At 37.0% G+C, this 15,310-nt stretch overlaps 1 protein-coding gene across 3 annotated transcripts in view; it reads left to right on the forward strand.

Moving 5' to 3' along the window:
- The first annotated feature begins 1,594 nt into the window (after positions 1-1,594).
- LOC120090370 (DNA-directed RNA polymerase III subunit 2) overlaps positions 1,595-15,310 on the forward strand; it is a 70,049-nt gene continuing 56,333 nt past the window's right edge. The window contains exons 1-11 of one of the 3 annotated variants that reach the window (XM_039047987.1): positions 1,595-2,017; positions 2,101-2,218; positions 2,360-2,481; positions 7,960-8,052; positions 8,338-8,410; positions 8,487-8,577; positions 8,677-8,729; positions 9,062-9,126; positions 9,535-9,643; positions 9,755-9,865; positions 14,794-14,853. In XM_039047987.1, the coding sequence (XP_038903915.1) occupies positions 1,986-2,017; positions 2,101-2,218; positions 2,360-2,481; positions 7,960-8,052; positions 8,338-8,410; positions 8,487-8,577; positions 8,677-8,729; positions 9,062-9,126; positions 9,535-9,643; positions 9,755-9,865; positions 14,794-14,853 (927 nt within the window). In that variant the 5' untranslated portion in view covers positions 1,595-1,985. The remainder of the gene's footprint in view (positions 2,018-2,100; positions 2,219-2,359; positions 2,482-7,959; positions 8,053-8,337; positions 8,411-8,486; positions 8,578-8,676; positions 8,730-9,061; positions 9,127-9,534; positions 9,644-9,754; positions 9,866-14,793; positions 14,854-15,310) is intronic. The other 2 variants (XM_039047984.1, XM_039047985.1) reach the window with 2 other exon arrangements.

The following is a 15,310-nucleotide window of genomic DNA, read 5'->3' on the forward strand; positions in this document are numbered from 1 at the left end:
TAAACTAAGATCCTCGGTTCTATATATAATTTTGGTTTAAAAAGTTGGTTTTAAAAAAATGACGAATCCATACTCACATAAAAGATTTTTTTAGGATAAAAAATATTTATACCCCTTTTGCTAGAAGCATAGCCCAAGAAAATACATTTAGCAACTTGATGATCTAATTTTTATCCAAAATGACTAGGAAGATGCACATAACACCCAAAAACTTAAATAGAAAAATCAGAGGACAAACGAGTAGCTGAAATTTTTTTTCTTCAAAACAGCAAGTGGAGTCTTAAAATTCAAAACTTTAAAAGACATTCAATTTATGAAGTATATAGCTGTGAGAATTACTTCCCCCATAAGTACTTAGGAACATGGATAATAAACATTATGGCTCGGGCAACCTCTAGCAAATGCCTATTTATACTTTACGCAATACCATTTTGTTCCTGGGTATCACAAACCAATGTTTTCACCATGGGTTACAATTTTAGAAGGATCTTAAACATTACTGTGAATTAAGTAAAATGATTTTGAAGACGAGTAAGGTTTTGGTTAAAAAGAGGAACGATGACTTTTTGTAAAGATGCAATCTTCACAATTTAATGAGAACAACCAACTCATTTAAAGAGATTTGGAAATAAAATTTTGTGATAGAAAAAACTTTGATGCTTTAGTCTATGATGATATAACATAATTTGATCTTTAATAGAAGGAGAACTGATAATACTAAAGGCTTGAATTTTTTCATTACCACATGAAGGTTCATCAAAACAGTACAGTTCATTAAGCATACTAGTATGTCCGAACATCCTCCCGAGGTCTGATCCTAAAAAATGGAATGAGATTTAAAGAAAACAACATGACAATTAGACTCTTTCGAAAGTTTTACTAATAGATAAGAGGTTGCAAGCTAGATTAGGAATATGGAGAATAGACTTTAGAGTTATATCTTTAGTCAATATAATGGTTCATTTTCCAGGCCATCCAATCTCCGTCATTCCACTTTAGCTCACCTCCAACCACCTCGCCCCTATAGCTTATGGGCAAATCTCATTTCCTCAGTAGGGATGAACGAGTATGCGAATAAATGAAAGTTGAGGATTTTAGGAGCCACCAAATTCTGGTTTCCCTTTATCCTAATTCACACCTGGTGAAAATGAGAAACTGTCATCGACAATTCTAACTTTTTCATTGCAACACGAAAGGATTAAAAGTTAAAAAAAGGATGAATTGGTCTGGAATCAATAATCCACGAAAAGAATTTGCGAATTTGCGACACAAGAAGGCTTGAGGATAAATAGCTGGTTGTGCCAAGGAATCACATTAATTGTTAGATGATAAATTGGGTGACAACGATTTTAAGATTCAATGAATTTGCTCCTTTGACATGATAGTAATAATGGAAAATGGAAAATAATGGAAAATATGCTGGTTGGAGATTTTAAATCAGACCAAACCAAGTAATAGACCACAAAAATAGGCAAACTGAACCGAATCAAACTGAACCTGCCTACTTGAACTGGACCAGACTTGTTGATTTGAACCGAACCGGACCTATCACTTGAACCGAACCAAACACAATATTAGGTTATCGTAAAACCTTCAGCGCAGCAATTTTTTTTCTTCGACCACCGTGACAATTTTCTTACCGGCCAACGGAGACCCACGCGAACAGGTGTCACAATTTTTCCAGTGAATTCCAGAAGCTCTTCCGGTTAACGGGTGCTGCAAGGTCACTGACGAGCGCGCGTTAGAACAGTGGTGGATTGCAACGTCGTCGACGGGCGTGGGCAAACGTCAGCGTACGGAGGCAGATAACGGCGGCCGACCGGCAATGACCACTCAAGAATGACCGGCAACAACCAAAAAAACCAGTGACCAACGACCAAAAACGCGAAGAACCGCGAGTTTCCGGCGATATACGAGCGGCGGCGAAGTAAAGGTTTTAGCGCGCACCGAAGCAAGTCTCAGAATCGATTACAATCTCAGAAGCAATGGTCGTGAAGCTGCCAGAAGACGATTCGAAGTAAAGCCATCATTTTCTTATTTGCAGTTTTCCACCATTGTTAGTTACTGATCAGTTACTACCTAACTTGAAAAAAATTGCAGGAATGGGGAGCAAGGTGACGATCTTAATCCAATCGATTCTGACATCGATAAGCAATTCCTTGGCCTTCCTATCAAGTCAGCCGTCGATAAGTTTCAACTTCTTCCTGAATTTTTGAAGGTGTAAATCATCACTCTGTTTTTGTTTGTTATCAATTTAATATGCAGAAGGCACTATAACAATATATATTACTATGCGTTTGTTTAAATTTCAGTCTATGATTGATTATTAATACTCATAGTGTTAATCATTTGGTTGCAGGTAAGAGGTCTGGTTAAGCAACACTTGGATTCGTTTAACTACTTCGTGAATACAGAGATAAAAAAGATAGTTAAGGCCAATGATCGCATTGAATCTAGCACTGATCCGAGTATTTATCTTAGGTACACGCGCTTTTTCATTTTATATAACTATCCTTCTAAGAGATTATTATTAACATTGAGACATTCCATGGAAGCCGCCTTTCTCTCGCAATCAACCGAGCTTTTGCAACTCTCTCTCAACCTTATTACTTGCTTTCCCATTTACCTCCCTCCCAGCACTCTTTTTCCTTTTTGGAACCGAAATGCATTTGGGTTCCTGAGCATCCAATTTCTTAATTCCCACTGACGCCAAGGCTCCCCACCCATAGGGCCAACTATCAAAAGACTTTCCTCTTGGCAACGCATGCAAAACCAAAAAAGGATTGGAAAGAGAATGAGGATCTCCTAACAAAACTCCGTTGGGCAAGAGCAAGTTCCTCACCTTGCCCCAACGCTTGCTGTGTTAGACCAAGGAGCAACCCTGAACTCCCATCACTTAAGGAATAGATTGGTAAAAAGGGCATGGCTCCACCGTAAATGTGAAACGAGTTTGAAGAAGGAAAACATGGAAGACAATTTTCTCGCTCTCTCACAGCCAACCTAGGTGACCATCCATAGCCAAAGGCATTAGATTCGAACTCTCAGAATTTTGGTCCCAACTCTCTAACACCCTCAGGAGGATTAAGATTCAAAGAAGGGGAATCTTGATATTGAGGTTTTAATAGGAACTAGCAGAGTAATTTTGAGCCTTAATTTATAGGAAATATTTGGAGGTCCAGAAGGGTGGAGTGGGGGAGTATTGATTCTGTGGGGAAATTGGGGGGGTGTCTTGTTTTTGTGGAGTAGTCGTACTCTGACTGCTTTGGAAGTGATTAAGGGCGTCTTTTCTCTTTTGATATCGTTCAACTAGAAGGATGGAGAGAGTATTTGGGTGACGAGAGTGTATAGTCCTCCAAGAATGAAGGGAAAAGACCGGTTTTTGGATGAATTGGGTGACCGTTTTGGCTTGTGTGGCTCAAATTGGTGTCTAGCGGGGGATTTTAATATTACTTGTTCTCAAGCTGAGAGGGCCTCGCTGGGAAGAGAAACTAGATCCATGCGGTGGTTCAACAACTTTATTGAGGGAGGAAATTGGGTTGACCCTCCCCTGTTGAATGGTAAGTTTACTTGGGCTAGTAGTAGAGCGAGAAGTAGTGACAAGTTCTTGTTTTCTTTGGATTGGATTAAGGTGTTTAGTGAGTTCTAGCAGGTGTTGGGCCCGAGAGTTACGTTGGATCATTGGCCCATTATCCTAATATCGGGATGTCAGAAGTGGGCCCTAGCCTTTTTTGTTTTGAGAATATGTGGCTCCAACACCCTTCTTTTAAGTCTCAGTTTCCTAGTTGGTGGAACATTTTAGTGCAAGGAAGGTGGGAAGGTTTCCGCTTTATGGCAAACTAAGGGCTTTGCAAGGGAAGCTAAGGTCGTGGAATAGGGAGGTTTTTGAAGATGTTAAATCACATAAGTAGGAGATTTTGGCTAAGGTAAAGGGGTTTGATGAATTGGAGTTGAAGGGTCGATTGGACGACGCCTTGAAGGCTGAAAGAAATTGCTGTAGTGCAAGTGCACACGTCAAGTGATAGTATAGTAAAACGGTATTGTGGGACAAACATTACAAATTTGTTTAACCATATTAGAATCGTGTAAATTTTTTCTAAGGGATGAAAACTAAATGATTGAGTTGATTTTTTAAAAGTAAGTAAAACAAGAAAACAAAGATTGAAATTCAAAGGATAAAAGCATCTTAGGGTGTCGATTTCATTAATTACTTCATTAAATTAATGCAAGGATTCTAATGAATCTTGTGATATTGAGATGTTTAAATCTAGAATCTAAGCTCTAGTTTATTATTTTTCAATAATAAACTTTTCTCAAAGCTTACTTGATGACAAATTTTTTGAAACCAAAATAAGAAGCATGACATTAAGTAAAATCTTAAGCAACTTCCATTATCAACTTAATTATTTTCATGAGAGATTAATAATGATTTAATACTATAAGTCCAGTTAAACATGCAATGTATTTGATTGGACATTCAACCTAACATGCATTGATGACCAACCAACACAATATAAGCACAATAATATTGAAAACATTCAACAACACAATTTCGATAAAATAACGATGCATTAATTTAAATCCATAAGAAAATCCATCAACATCTTAGAACTAAAGAGTAGCCACTTTCGCCAAGGGAGGATGAGGAGTTAATTGATTGGAGCCCCATTTCGCCAAGGGAGGATGGGGAGTTGGTGGCCCTTTTTACTTTGGAGGAAATTAGGAGGGTGGTCTTTGGCTGTGACAAAAGTAAATTGTCGGGTACGGATGGTTTTACTATGGCTTTTTTTCCCAAGATAATTGGATTTGATTAAGGTTGAGTTGGAAGGAGTCTTTAAAGAGTTTCTTTAGAGAGGCATCTTGAATCGTTCTATGGTGAAAACTTATGTTTGTTTGATTCCTAAGAAGGAGAATGTTGGTAGGGTGAAGGAGTTCAGACCCATTAGTCTTATCACTAGTGTCTATAAGATTCTGGCTAAGGTCCTTGCTAATCGTCTCAAGAAAGTGCTCCCTTCGACTGTTGTAGAGGCTCATGGCGTCTTCGTAGCCGACAAGCAGATTCTTGATTAGGCTTTTATAGCCAATGAAGCCATTGAGGACTATAGAGTTAATAAGAAGGACTTCAAACTTGACTTTGAAAAGGCTTATGACCATGTTGATTGGAACTTTTCGGACAAGGTGATGGAGAAGAAAGGCTTTGGGTACAAATAGAGAATGTGGATGTGTAGTGTGTGAGAAATGTGAACTACTCTACCATGATAAATGGTACCCTTTAAAGGTTCGATTCAGGTTTCTAGAGGCTTAAGTCAAGGAGATCTTCTATCCCCTCCTTGTTTTTACTTGTTGTGGATGTCTTAAGTCACCTTATCTCAAGGGGGTAGAGGGAAATAACATAGAGCCTTTGAGAACTGGTTCTGAGGAGGTTGTCTTGTCCCACCTCTAATTTGTTGATGATACGAAGTTGTTCTGTTCTGGCAATGAGGACTCTTTTTTGATCATTGACCATATGGTGGGGTTTTTCGCGACCATGTCTGGGCTTAAAATTGATAGGAGTAAGTGCTAAATCTTAGGTATTAATTGTGATCGGATAAGCTTGGAAGGTGGGAGAGCAAGATTGGTTGCAAGGTTGGTCCCTTTCCTTCCTATTATCTTGGCTCCATTTAGGGGTAATCCAAAGGCTTCGTCTTTGTTGTTTTGTTTTGTTTTTTTTTTTTTTAATGCAAACAAGTCTCTTCATAAAGATAATGTAATGAGACTAATGCTCCAAGTACAATAATAGATAGATACAAAAGTAGGATTAACAGGTGCACTCGGGCATCTCAACTAGGTTGACACTCCTTTAGCACCCTCATCTATCCATAATTGATTAACAAACAAATGTATAATCCTAGGATAAATTGAACAAGAGAAAACTAGAACAATACAACACGAAACAAATTAAACTGGAAGAATAAAAGAATGCCAATTTAAACATTAGTCTTATATGGAAAAGTCTTCAAATGGCTTGGAAGAAGTGCATCAAGGTGAAGCATATGAGAGACATTCATATGCACCAAGGGCATTGATCCAAGATGAAGCATATGCACCAAGGGCTTCGTCTTTTTGGGATTCCATTTTGGAAAAGATTTGTAAAGGACTTGTCTCTTGGAAGAAAGGTTATTTTTCCAAGGCAGGTAAACTTACTCTCATCATATCTGTGTTGAGTGATATTCTCATTTATTTTCTCTCCCTGTTTAGAGCTCCTAGCTTGATCTGTAAAAATCTTGAGAAGTATATGAGAGACTTTTTATGGGAGGGGGTGGATGAAGGTGAGGGTTCTCATCTGGTTAGCTGGGAGATCGTGGGCCGCCCTGTAAACCATGGTGGGTTGGAGATTGGTAATTTAAGGCTCCGTAACAAAGCTTGGTTGGCTAAGTGGTTTTAGCGTTTGGCCCTCGAGCCCGAATCCTTGTGGCATATGATCATTGCGAGTAAATATGGCACCCATCCCTTTGAGTGGGTGACGAAGGGGTTAAAGACACATAATGGAATCCTTGGAAAGATATTGTGATTGAGTATCCTTCTTCTTCTCTTGTTTGGTTCATTGCATTGTGGGGGATGCTAAGGATACGTATTTTTGGAAAGATCATTGGGTTGGGGACAGTCCTCTTTGCTCTGCGTATCCTCATCTTTATAATTTATTGTCCTTTAAAAATTGGCCGTTCTCAGACTTTTTGGTTGGGTCGGGGAGCTTTGTGTCTTTTTCCTTCGATTTTTGTCGTCATTTATCCAATAGGGAGACGACTAAGGTTGCTTCTCTTCTTTCTTTGTGGGAATAGTGCAACTTTGGGGGTGGGGGGGGGGGGGGGGGAGGGGGATTCGTGTCCTAGGAGCCCTAATCGTAACGAAGACTTTTCTTGTAAATCTTTCTTGGGAGTATTGTTGGATCCCTTTCCTGATTGTGAGTCGGTCTTTGATGTGGTCTGGAGGATTAAGATACCAAGGAAAATTAAGTTCTTTACCTGGCAGGTTTTACTTGGCCGTGTGAACACTTTGGATAGGTGTGCTAGGAAGATGGCCAGGTTAATGGGTTTTTTTGTTGTATCCTTTGTCGGAAGATAGAGGAAAACCTGGCTCACCTTCTTTGGGACTACTTGTTCGCGAGGTTTGTTTGGATTTTCTTCCTTCAGGAGTTTGACGTACAATTAGCTAACCAGAGAGAGATTTGTGCAATGATTGAGGAGTTTCCTCCCCATCCTCCCTTTAGGAAGAAGGTCTTTGTTGTGGTTTGCCGGGATGTGTGTTGTGATGTAGGGCATTTGGGAGGAGAGAAATAATAGGGTGTTTAGAGGTTTGGATAAGGATCCTAGTGAGGTTCATGTGTCCTTTTGGGCTTTTTGGTTTTGAAGCTTCTTTTGTAGTTGTTCACTAGGTAACATCTTACTTAGTTAGAAACCCTTCCTCTAGAGGGAGGGGGGTTGGTTGCTTTTGTGGGGGTTGTCTTTTGTATGCCCTTGCATTCTTTCATTTTTTTTCAATGTTGATTCTATCACAAAAAAAAGTCTAGCCACTAATCGGCAACAAATACATACTTGCATATAATTTTTTTTTGAAAAGGTAACAAGTCTTTTTATTCATTAAGAAAATGAAATGAAATGAGACTAATGCTCAAAATACAAGGATACAAAAAGAATCAGTAGGTGCACCAAGAATCTCAACTAGGTTGACACCCCCTTAGCGCCCTCATCACTTCCGAATACTTGCATATAATTTGACAAACTTAAACAGTAAAGAGAAATAAAAGGAACGAAGAAGAACTACTGGTGAAGCGTTCCCCCATTGTTGTTGGAATCCTTTCAAGAACACCGTAATTTTATTGTAATACCCTTATGGTTTCCAGTCAAGTCTATTTTGCCTAGACTCCTGGCATTGTCGAATTGTTTTCAAAGGTTTGAATTGAGCAGTTCTTCCTGATTTTTGCAGGTTTTTGGATGTGAGAATCGGTGAGCCTTCTGTGACGGTGAATGCTGTCAGTGAAACTATCAATCCTCACATGTGCCGCTTATCTGACCTAACGTATGGTTCCTCTGTGATTGTTATTTCTATTTAGTTATGCTTATGCATGTGCATTGATTTCCAAAATACTTATGAGTGATTGTGATGATCCCCGACTGTTCTATTATTTCAAAATTTCAATTGAATCTACATTGTCCATCGTGTTAATTAAACTAAGTTGATATTGTATTCTGCTGCAGTTAATTCTTTGGTCATATTTTTACCATATTGATTGAATGCTAGATCATTCAAGGAATTTTGAATAAATGTGATTTAATTGTTGAAATTATTTTATTCGTGCATTAGATATGCTGCTCCAATACTAGTTGATATTGAGTACATTGAAGAAAGTCATGCACAAAAAGCCCCAAGGGAGAAGGTATGAACATTATTATAAAGTTACAGTGTTACCTGGTTTAAAGTACTTTTAACATTGTGTAAGTTGCCTGTTGCAGAAAGATGTCGTCATTGGGAGAATGCCTATAATGTTACGAAGTCGTTGTTGTGTCTTACATGGAAAAGATGAGGCTGAACTTGCGAGACTTGGTTTGTGACAAAAAATTTCAGAATTAGACTATTATATGTTGCTACTTTTCTCACAGTAGTTTTGATGGGAGAGATAATCATGAATGCCCTTCTTTTCAGGTGAGTGCCCACTTGATCCTGGGGGCTATTTTATAATCAAGGGAACCGAAAAGGTAAAGCTTTAATTATCTTTGTACGGTAAAAAAAAAAAGTAGTGAACAAGATATCCGTGAGGTAGATTTTCAATTTTAATACGATCTCGAATATTATCATTTATGACTTTTCTAACTCCTAAAGTTACAGGGTCGAACTATTGTCTTTTGGGGTTTGTCAAAAATTAGATAGCACTCTGTGTGTAGACACTGCTGATATCATATTATCATTGGTTTCAAAATATTGATATATAGTTTTCCTTTGATTTGATCATTTTGAATGTTGTAAAGCATATACATAATCCCAGTTCTGTTTTATATTTGAACACCTAAAACTTTCCCATCCATGGCAGGTAGTTTTGATTCAAGAACAACTTTCAAAGAACAGGATTATCATTGATACTGACAAAAAGGGGAAGTGAGTAGCTCTTTTAAGTACTTTGTTTCAATGTTCTAGTTTGTTGCCTTATTCTCATGATCATCGTTCTCTTGGTAATGAACTTCTGTGTAAGTTAAGGGTCACCTTTTCTCTTCTATATCATCATGTCTACCAAGTTGCATATTTTTTTATAGGATTAGAAATTGCTTCTAATGGGCATTGATTCGGTTTACTTAAACCTATTAACCACAACCTGAAGTAATAACCATTCAAATAAAAATCATAAAACCAATACTAATTTCTCTACAACATTACATTTACTGCTGTTTATTTCTTAACTTCTGTTTTGAAATACTCATTTTCTTGTTTTTTTTCTTCTCTCTTATATGTTGGTTAAAAGTTCATGTATCTGTAACTTCGGCTTAATTTGTCCTTGTTGCATTCCAGTATAAATGCATCTGTTACAAGCAGCACTGAGGCAACAAAAAGTAAAACAGTTATTAAGATGGAAAATGAGAAGATTTATCTTCAGCTCAATATATTTACTACACCGAAGGTCTGAATAATTTCTACAATTGCAATCACTAGTATTTCTCATTCAACTGATCCTTATTCAAGCACGTGTCTTGAATTAATTATTTGATTATTTCGTCTTTGGTTTTGTTAGATTCCCATTATGGTGGTCTTGAAGGCTATGGGAATGGAGAGTATTCAAGAAGTTGTGCAAATGGTTGGAAGGGATCCTCGATATGGAGCCCTACTTCTGCCATCAATTGAGGTTGCTAACAGTGCTAAAACTTTACTTTCTTTAGAAGTCTCTGTCATCCTATATTATTATTTTATTTTCTTTGCCAATGAATCAAAGTAGTACATTTTTTTGAATCATTAACAAAATGAAAAGAGACTATTGGTCAAGGATACAAACTCTAAAAGAAGTGAAAAGGCAAGAAATTAGCAAATAAACAAAGGCCAGCCAAATTAGCAATCAAACTAGAACAAATACCAAATGTACTATCTTTCGCCCTGGTATCAAGCATTCTACTGCCGCTTTGCTATCGGATGCTTACATTGAGGCATGCCTTTCTAGCCCCATTCCCTCATCATCGGTTCCTCCCCCTCACATCGAAGATAATTGATGCTGAGCCCCAATAAATAAGCCCCCGAAAGGGGGGCTCCCTTTACAAGAAGGGACTCTAACGATGCATCATGCCTATAGTATAATTACAAAAAAGTCTTAGAGATCGAAACCCACAAAGAAACTTGAAAACGAACAAAGGACTAAAAATCCGAGGGATCCCTATCCATTCCCCTAAACACTCTACTATTTCGCTCACCCACAAAATCCATAAGATCGTGCACACCTCCTCACACCTTACAAATTGGCCCTTTTCCCCAAAAGGTGGATTGAGAAGGAACTCCTTGATCATATCATTAACGTCTTTGTAACGAACGTACATGTTAGATGTGATATTAAATTTACCTTCACCCATTAGCTTAAGTTTTTGGGTCAATTGGTGATTTAAGATGATACCATAGCACATAAAACCCAAACGAGTATTTGGTCTTATTAAAAGAAACTGTGATCCAATCCAGAATGGTGAGCTCGAAAGAGACACCATCTTGAGGGTGCATGTTGAGAATTCCATATTAGAAAAACCAACGGACCTCACACTCCTTATAAGATAGATAGGTAGCTCCTCCCATTGCCAATTGGTTTTAAGATGGAACCCTATACTATCTAATATTAACAAAAGAAATATGACGTGAAGGATATTTTCACATGTTTTTACAATATGACTGAAACCTAATTTTCAACCAAAATAGGTATTCCACATCCATATAACGGAATGGAATATTTTAATGAACATTCGAGTGATTTTTTTTTTTTAATATTTTTATAAATAAAGACATTGTTTACCAATCCATTTGTCGAGACACCGCTCAACAAATTGGTATTGCAGAATTTAATAATAGACATTTACTAGAGGTTGCTCGGGCCATAATGTTGACCATGAATGTTCCCAAGTGTTACGGATAGAAGGTTTACTTTAGGCTATTGTTCATTTGTTGGAGGTAACTTAGTCGCTTGGCATAGTAAAAAGCAAAAGGTGGTGGCTAGAAGTAGTGATGAAGCAGAGTTTAGAGCTCTAGCTCATGGTATATGTGAAGGAATATGGATGAAAAGAATATTTGAAGAATTGAAGGTCTCTCAAAAGACACCTATATGTGTATACTGTGACAACCAAGCTTCTATCTCTATAGCCCAAACCCAGTTCTACATGATAGGACAAAACATATTGAAATCAATAAACACTTCATAGAGAAACTTGAAATTGGTGTGATTTATATTCCATATCTTTCCAGTATAGAACAAACTGTTGATGTTTTTGTTGACTAAAGGACTACCAAAAATAAAGTTTAATGGAATGGTTTCCAAGCTGTCAATTGAAGATATATTTGAACCAGTGGGAGTGTTGGTTGTAAATAAGAAAATTACCTGTAAAATCACGAAAGATTTTATTTTATTCTCATTGTAGTTCTTTCCTTTTATGTATTGAGCCTTTCTCCTATATAAGAAGGATATGTATCTTACAATTAGATTATTGGAATACAAAAATACTTGATTCCATTCAAACTTAAATGGAATATGGTCCAGATCTTCCTTTACATTCTGACACAGAATACAACAAAAAGGCGCAACCAGCAAAGGCATCTTCCTCACGAGCCTATCCGACGTGTTCGCACGATCGTGAGGAACTTGCCAAGTAAAGAACCTAACCTTCTTAGGAATCTTAATCCTCTACTAAATCGAAAAGACCGACACCCCACAGGTGAAGGGTCAACCAAGCAATGAAAGAAAGACTTGCATGCGAATCCGTCCAATGGATTAGGGCTCCAAAATCTGACATCATTCTTCTCTCTTCTAAAATAGTGACTCTCAAGTAAAGAAAGAAGAGCAGTCACATCCGTCACTTTCCAATTGGAAAGAGGATGATAGGAATCGAAAGAGGAAGAACAAGAGCTCCTAGACCCCACTAACAAATTAGGGACAAAATGATTCTTTAGGGAAGATAAATGATAAAAACGAGAAAACAAACCACAAAGAGGTCTCTCCCCCACCCAATGATTTTCTAAAAAATCTGTCTCTCCTTAACCAACACTGAACAAACCAAATGAATAAAAGAAAAAAGCTCTTTAGAAATGTCTTTTCATAAATTTCCATAAGTAACTTTAACCCCGATAGATAGCCCGTTGAAAGGGCGGGGACCGTGCTTGCTAGGAATGATCCTATGCCATAGAGAATTAGGCTCAGGGAAAAATGCCACAATCATTTGGCTAACAGAGCTTTGTTATGCATCAGAAAAACCAAAGATCTTGTATTTGGTTTTGTTCTTGTATTTTCTCTTTTTGTTTAAGCTTCTTTTTCTATGTTGTATTTTGTATTTTGAGTATTAGACTCATTTCATTATTTCAATTAAAAAGTTTTGTTTCCGTTTTAAAAAAAAAAGATCTTCAACTTTAAATGAATAAAACGCAAGGCCTCTTCTGAAACAATAGATATATTTCAGAAATTTCTATTCTCCAACAAAATTATAGTGATTGGTGATGAATGGCCCTACCGAGTTTCAAACCACAGCTTTAATAAGGGAGGAGAACTTTGAAGGACTTTGATGAGACTTAATTAAGGAAAACTTACAAGAAGGCACTTGGGATAACTTTTTGAGCGATGGAGTTTGAAAGAGATCTGCAACCCCTTTCCCAAAACCAAGGTCTTCTTGATCTGAGGCCGAATTTGGAGCCAAAAATTCCGGTTTCTTCACTACTAACACTTACTGAAGAATCATTATCAGACTCTTCCTCAGTAGTTTGCTTTTTGGACTCGAAATGGATGGGACTTCTTTCACTAGATAAAATTTTGAATTTGGAATTAGAATAATCGTTCTTGTGACAGTATGGTTAGACCAAGAATTTTTGCCTCTAATATCGGGGTGTTTTCTAATTAATGTTGGTACTCAGACAAGAATGCAACATACTTCAATAACGTCTGAATTAAAGTTAGCACCCTGTGATAAAATTGAGGCCCCGCATTTACGAGGATAAAATTTTTTAAAAGAAGGAATGAAGGTTGGCCTTTCAATTTTATGTTTAGGAGTTTTGAGAGCATGGGAACCTGGCCTTTCCATTTTCTCCAAAGAATTTTCAAAGCTGCTTGCCACTGAATTAAATGCTGATGATAAATCTACTCCTTTAATACCATGCGAAAAAGATGGCTGCACTACCTTATCATTAATATTATGGGAGAGAAATTCATTTTCCAATAAAACCCTTGAGGTGCCTTCGATCTCGCAAATTTCTGTGGCTATTGGAGAGAGAACTTGATGCTTTTCAACTTCCTCTTTGTCCTTTGGTAAATCTGAAAAATGAAGGAATTAAATCCTTCCGGGGAATTGATGAGAGAGCTGGAAGGTTGACAGCCATAATTTCAGAATCAGCATTAAATTCTTCAATTCCAGCACACGGCTTTGAAAGGCAGAGGAAATCTGACCGTTGATCATCCAAAATAATTAATGCAGGGGAGAGAGAAATCTGTTGATTGATATCCAAGACCTAAGCTCGATGAACGTATATAACAGATGGCTGCACTATATAACAGACGAACATTTAGTTATATATAAGTAAGAGCTTTACTTGAGCATGCCATTATCATTCCTTTCTTGATTGTTTCTAAAGCATTTTCCAAGAAAAATAGATTTCTTCATCCTCATTGAAGCAACCAGTAAGATCTTAGGATACATCCTAACAAGAACTAGATTTGAATATATTGAGATATAAAGATGAAGAAATACAAGATAACCCAAGTATAAAGGAACTTGGGACATCCCTCTTGAGTGAGCACACTCCAACCCTAGACTACTCCACAAAATTGCCTACCCACACTCATTCACCCTCCTTCTATTAACAACGTCGTGTAACTACCTTCTCATCTAATTATCCTTATACCCCTACTAATACCATACTAATATATTCTTATCTAGGTGCCTTACACAAAACAAAAAGGAACTCTTCCCTCCTAGCTCTTTGGCGTTATTTGATCCTTTTCATGAACAAAATGATCAACAAAACCCAAAAATTCAATTCAAGACATTTTGCGTTGCTGGGACTCTTGTATCTTTTCTCATTTCTGAATTGTTTTATCCTATCTTTGGTTCTTAACAGGATTTTGTTGCTTGGTTTTCTGCCTTTTCTCCTAAGTTTGTTCTTTTGGTTTGCTTGGTCTTTTGGCTTTTGTCCTTTTTTTTGTATTTTGAGCATTAATCTCTTCTCTTTTTCATTTACTTAATGAACATTGTGTATCTTTTTCAAAGAAAAAACGAAACCCAAAAATAGCTCTTCTATGGTTTTTGACCGTCTGAAAAGCTTCATCCTTGAAGTAATTATCAAAATCAACAAAGAAGCCTACTTGGCGATGATTTATATTTTTTTTTCTTCACAATCATTATGTTAACTAATATAATATTGGGGAAATACAATTGTCTTTGAGACTGTTATGCTGGAGCATTGCAGATATGGATATAATTCTTAGTGGGCCTTTTCTATTGGCTGTGTAGTTATGAATCCATTTCATGCAATTTTTTCCATTTATTATTGGTTCAATTATTTGCCATTTCTTCAGTTGTTTTTCTTGACAATTGTACTTTATTGTAGGAATGTGCTAAGGAGAAAATATATACACAAGAACAAGCATTAGAGTATCTCGAGACAAAGGTTCGTATGTTATGACTCCACCGACTCTTGGTATTTACTATGGTTTCATTTATTTAGTCGGCTTATCAATATTGGTAACTTGGGTTTAATGATATGTTTCCATCTAGGGGTGTTTTGAAAAGAATATTGAATACTCGAGAAACTTAGGGAACTAGTGTTTTTTTTTTAAAATTATTATAAAAAAAAAGAAAAAAGAAAAAGAGGAAACAAGTGTCTTTATTCATTAAGCTAAGAAATGAGACTAATGCTCAAAATACAAAGATATTACAAGATAAAACTTAGGATCAATAGGTGCATCAAGACATCTCAACTAGGTGAAGGGAACTAGTTTGCATTTGATAAACGAACTTCAACACTACCTTAGTGATGTAGCCTAAGTAGCCTCAAGGAGTAGTCTTCCAAGAATAAAGATTGTGCATCTTTTATTAGAATAATAATGTGTTTTATACAAGCAGAG

This window comes from Benincasa hispida, chromosome 11, assembly GCF_009727055.1.
Source record: "Benincasa hispida cultivar B227 chromosome 11, ASM972705v1, whole genome shotgun sequence".
Lineage (NCBI taxonomy): Eukaryota > Viridiplantae > Streptophyta > Magnoliopsida > Cucurbitales > Cucurbitaceae > Benincasa > Benincasa hispida.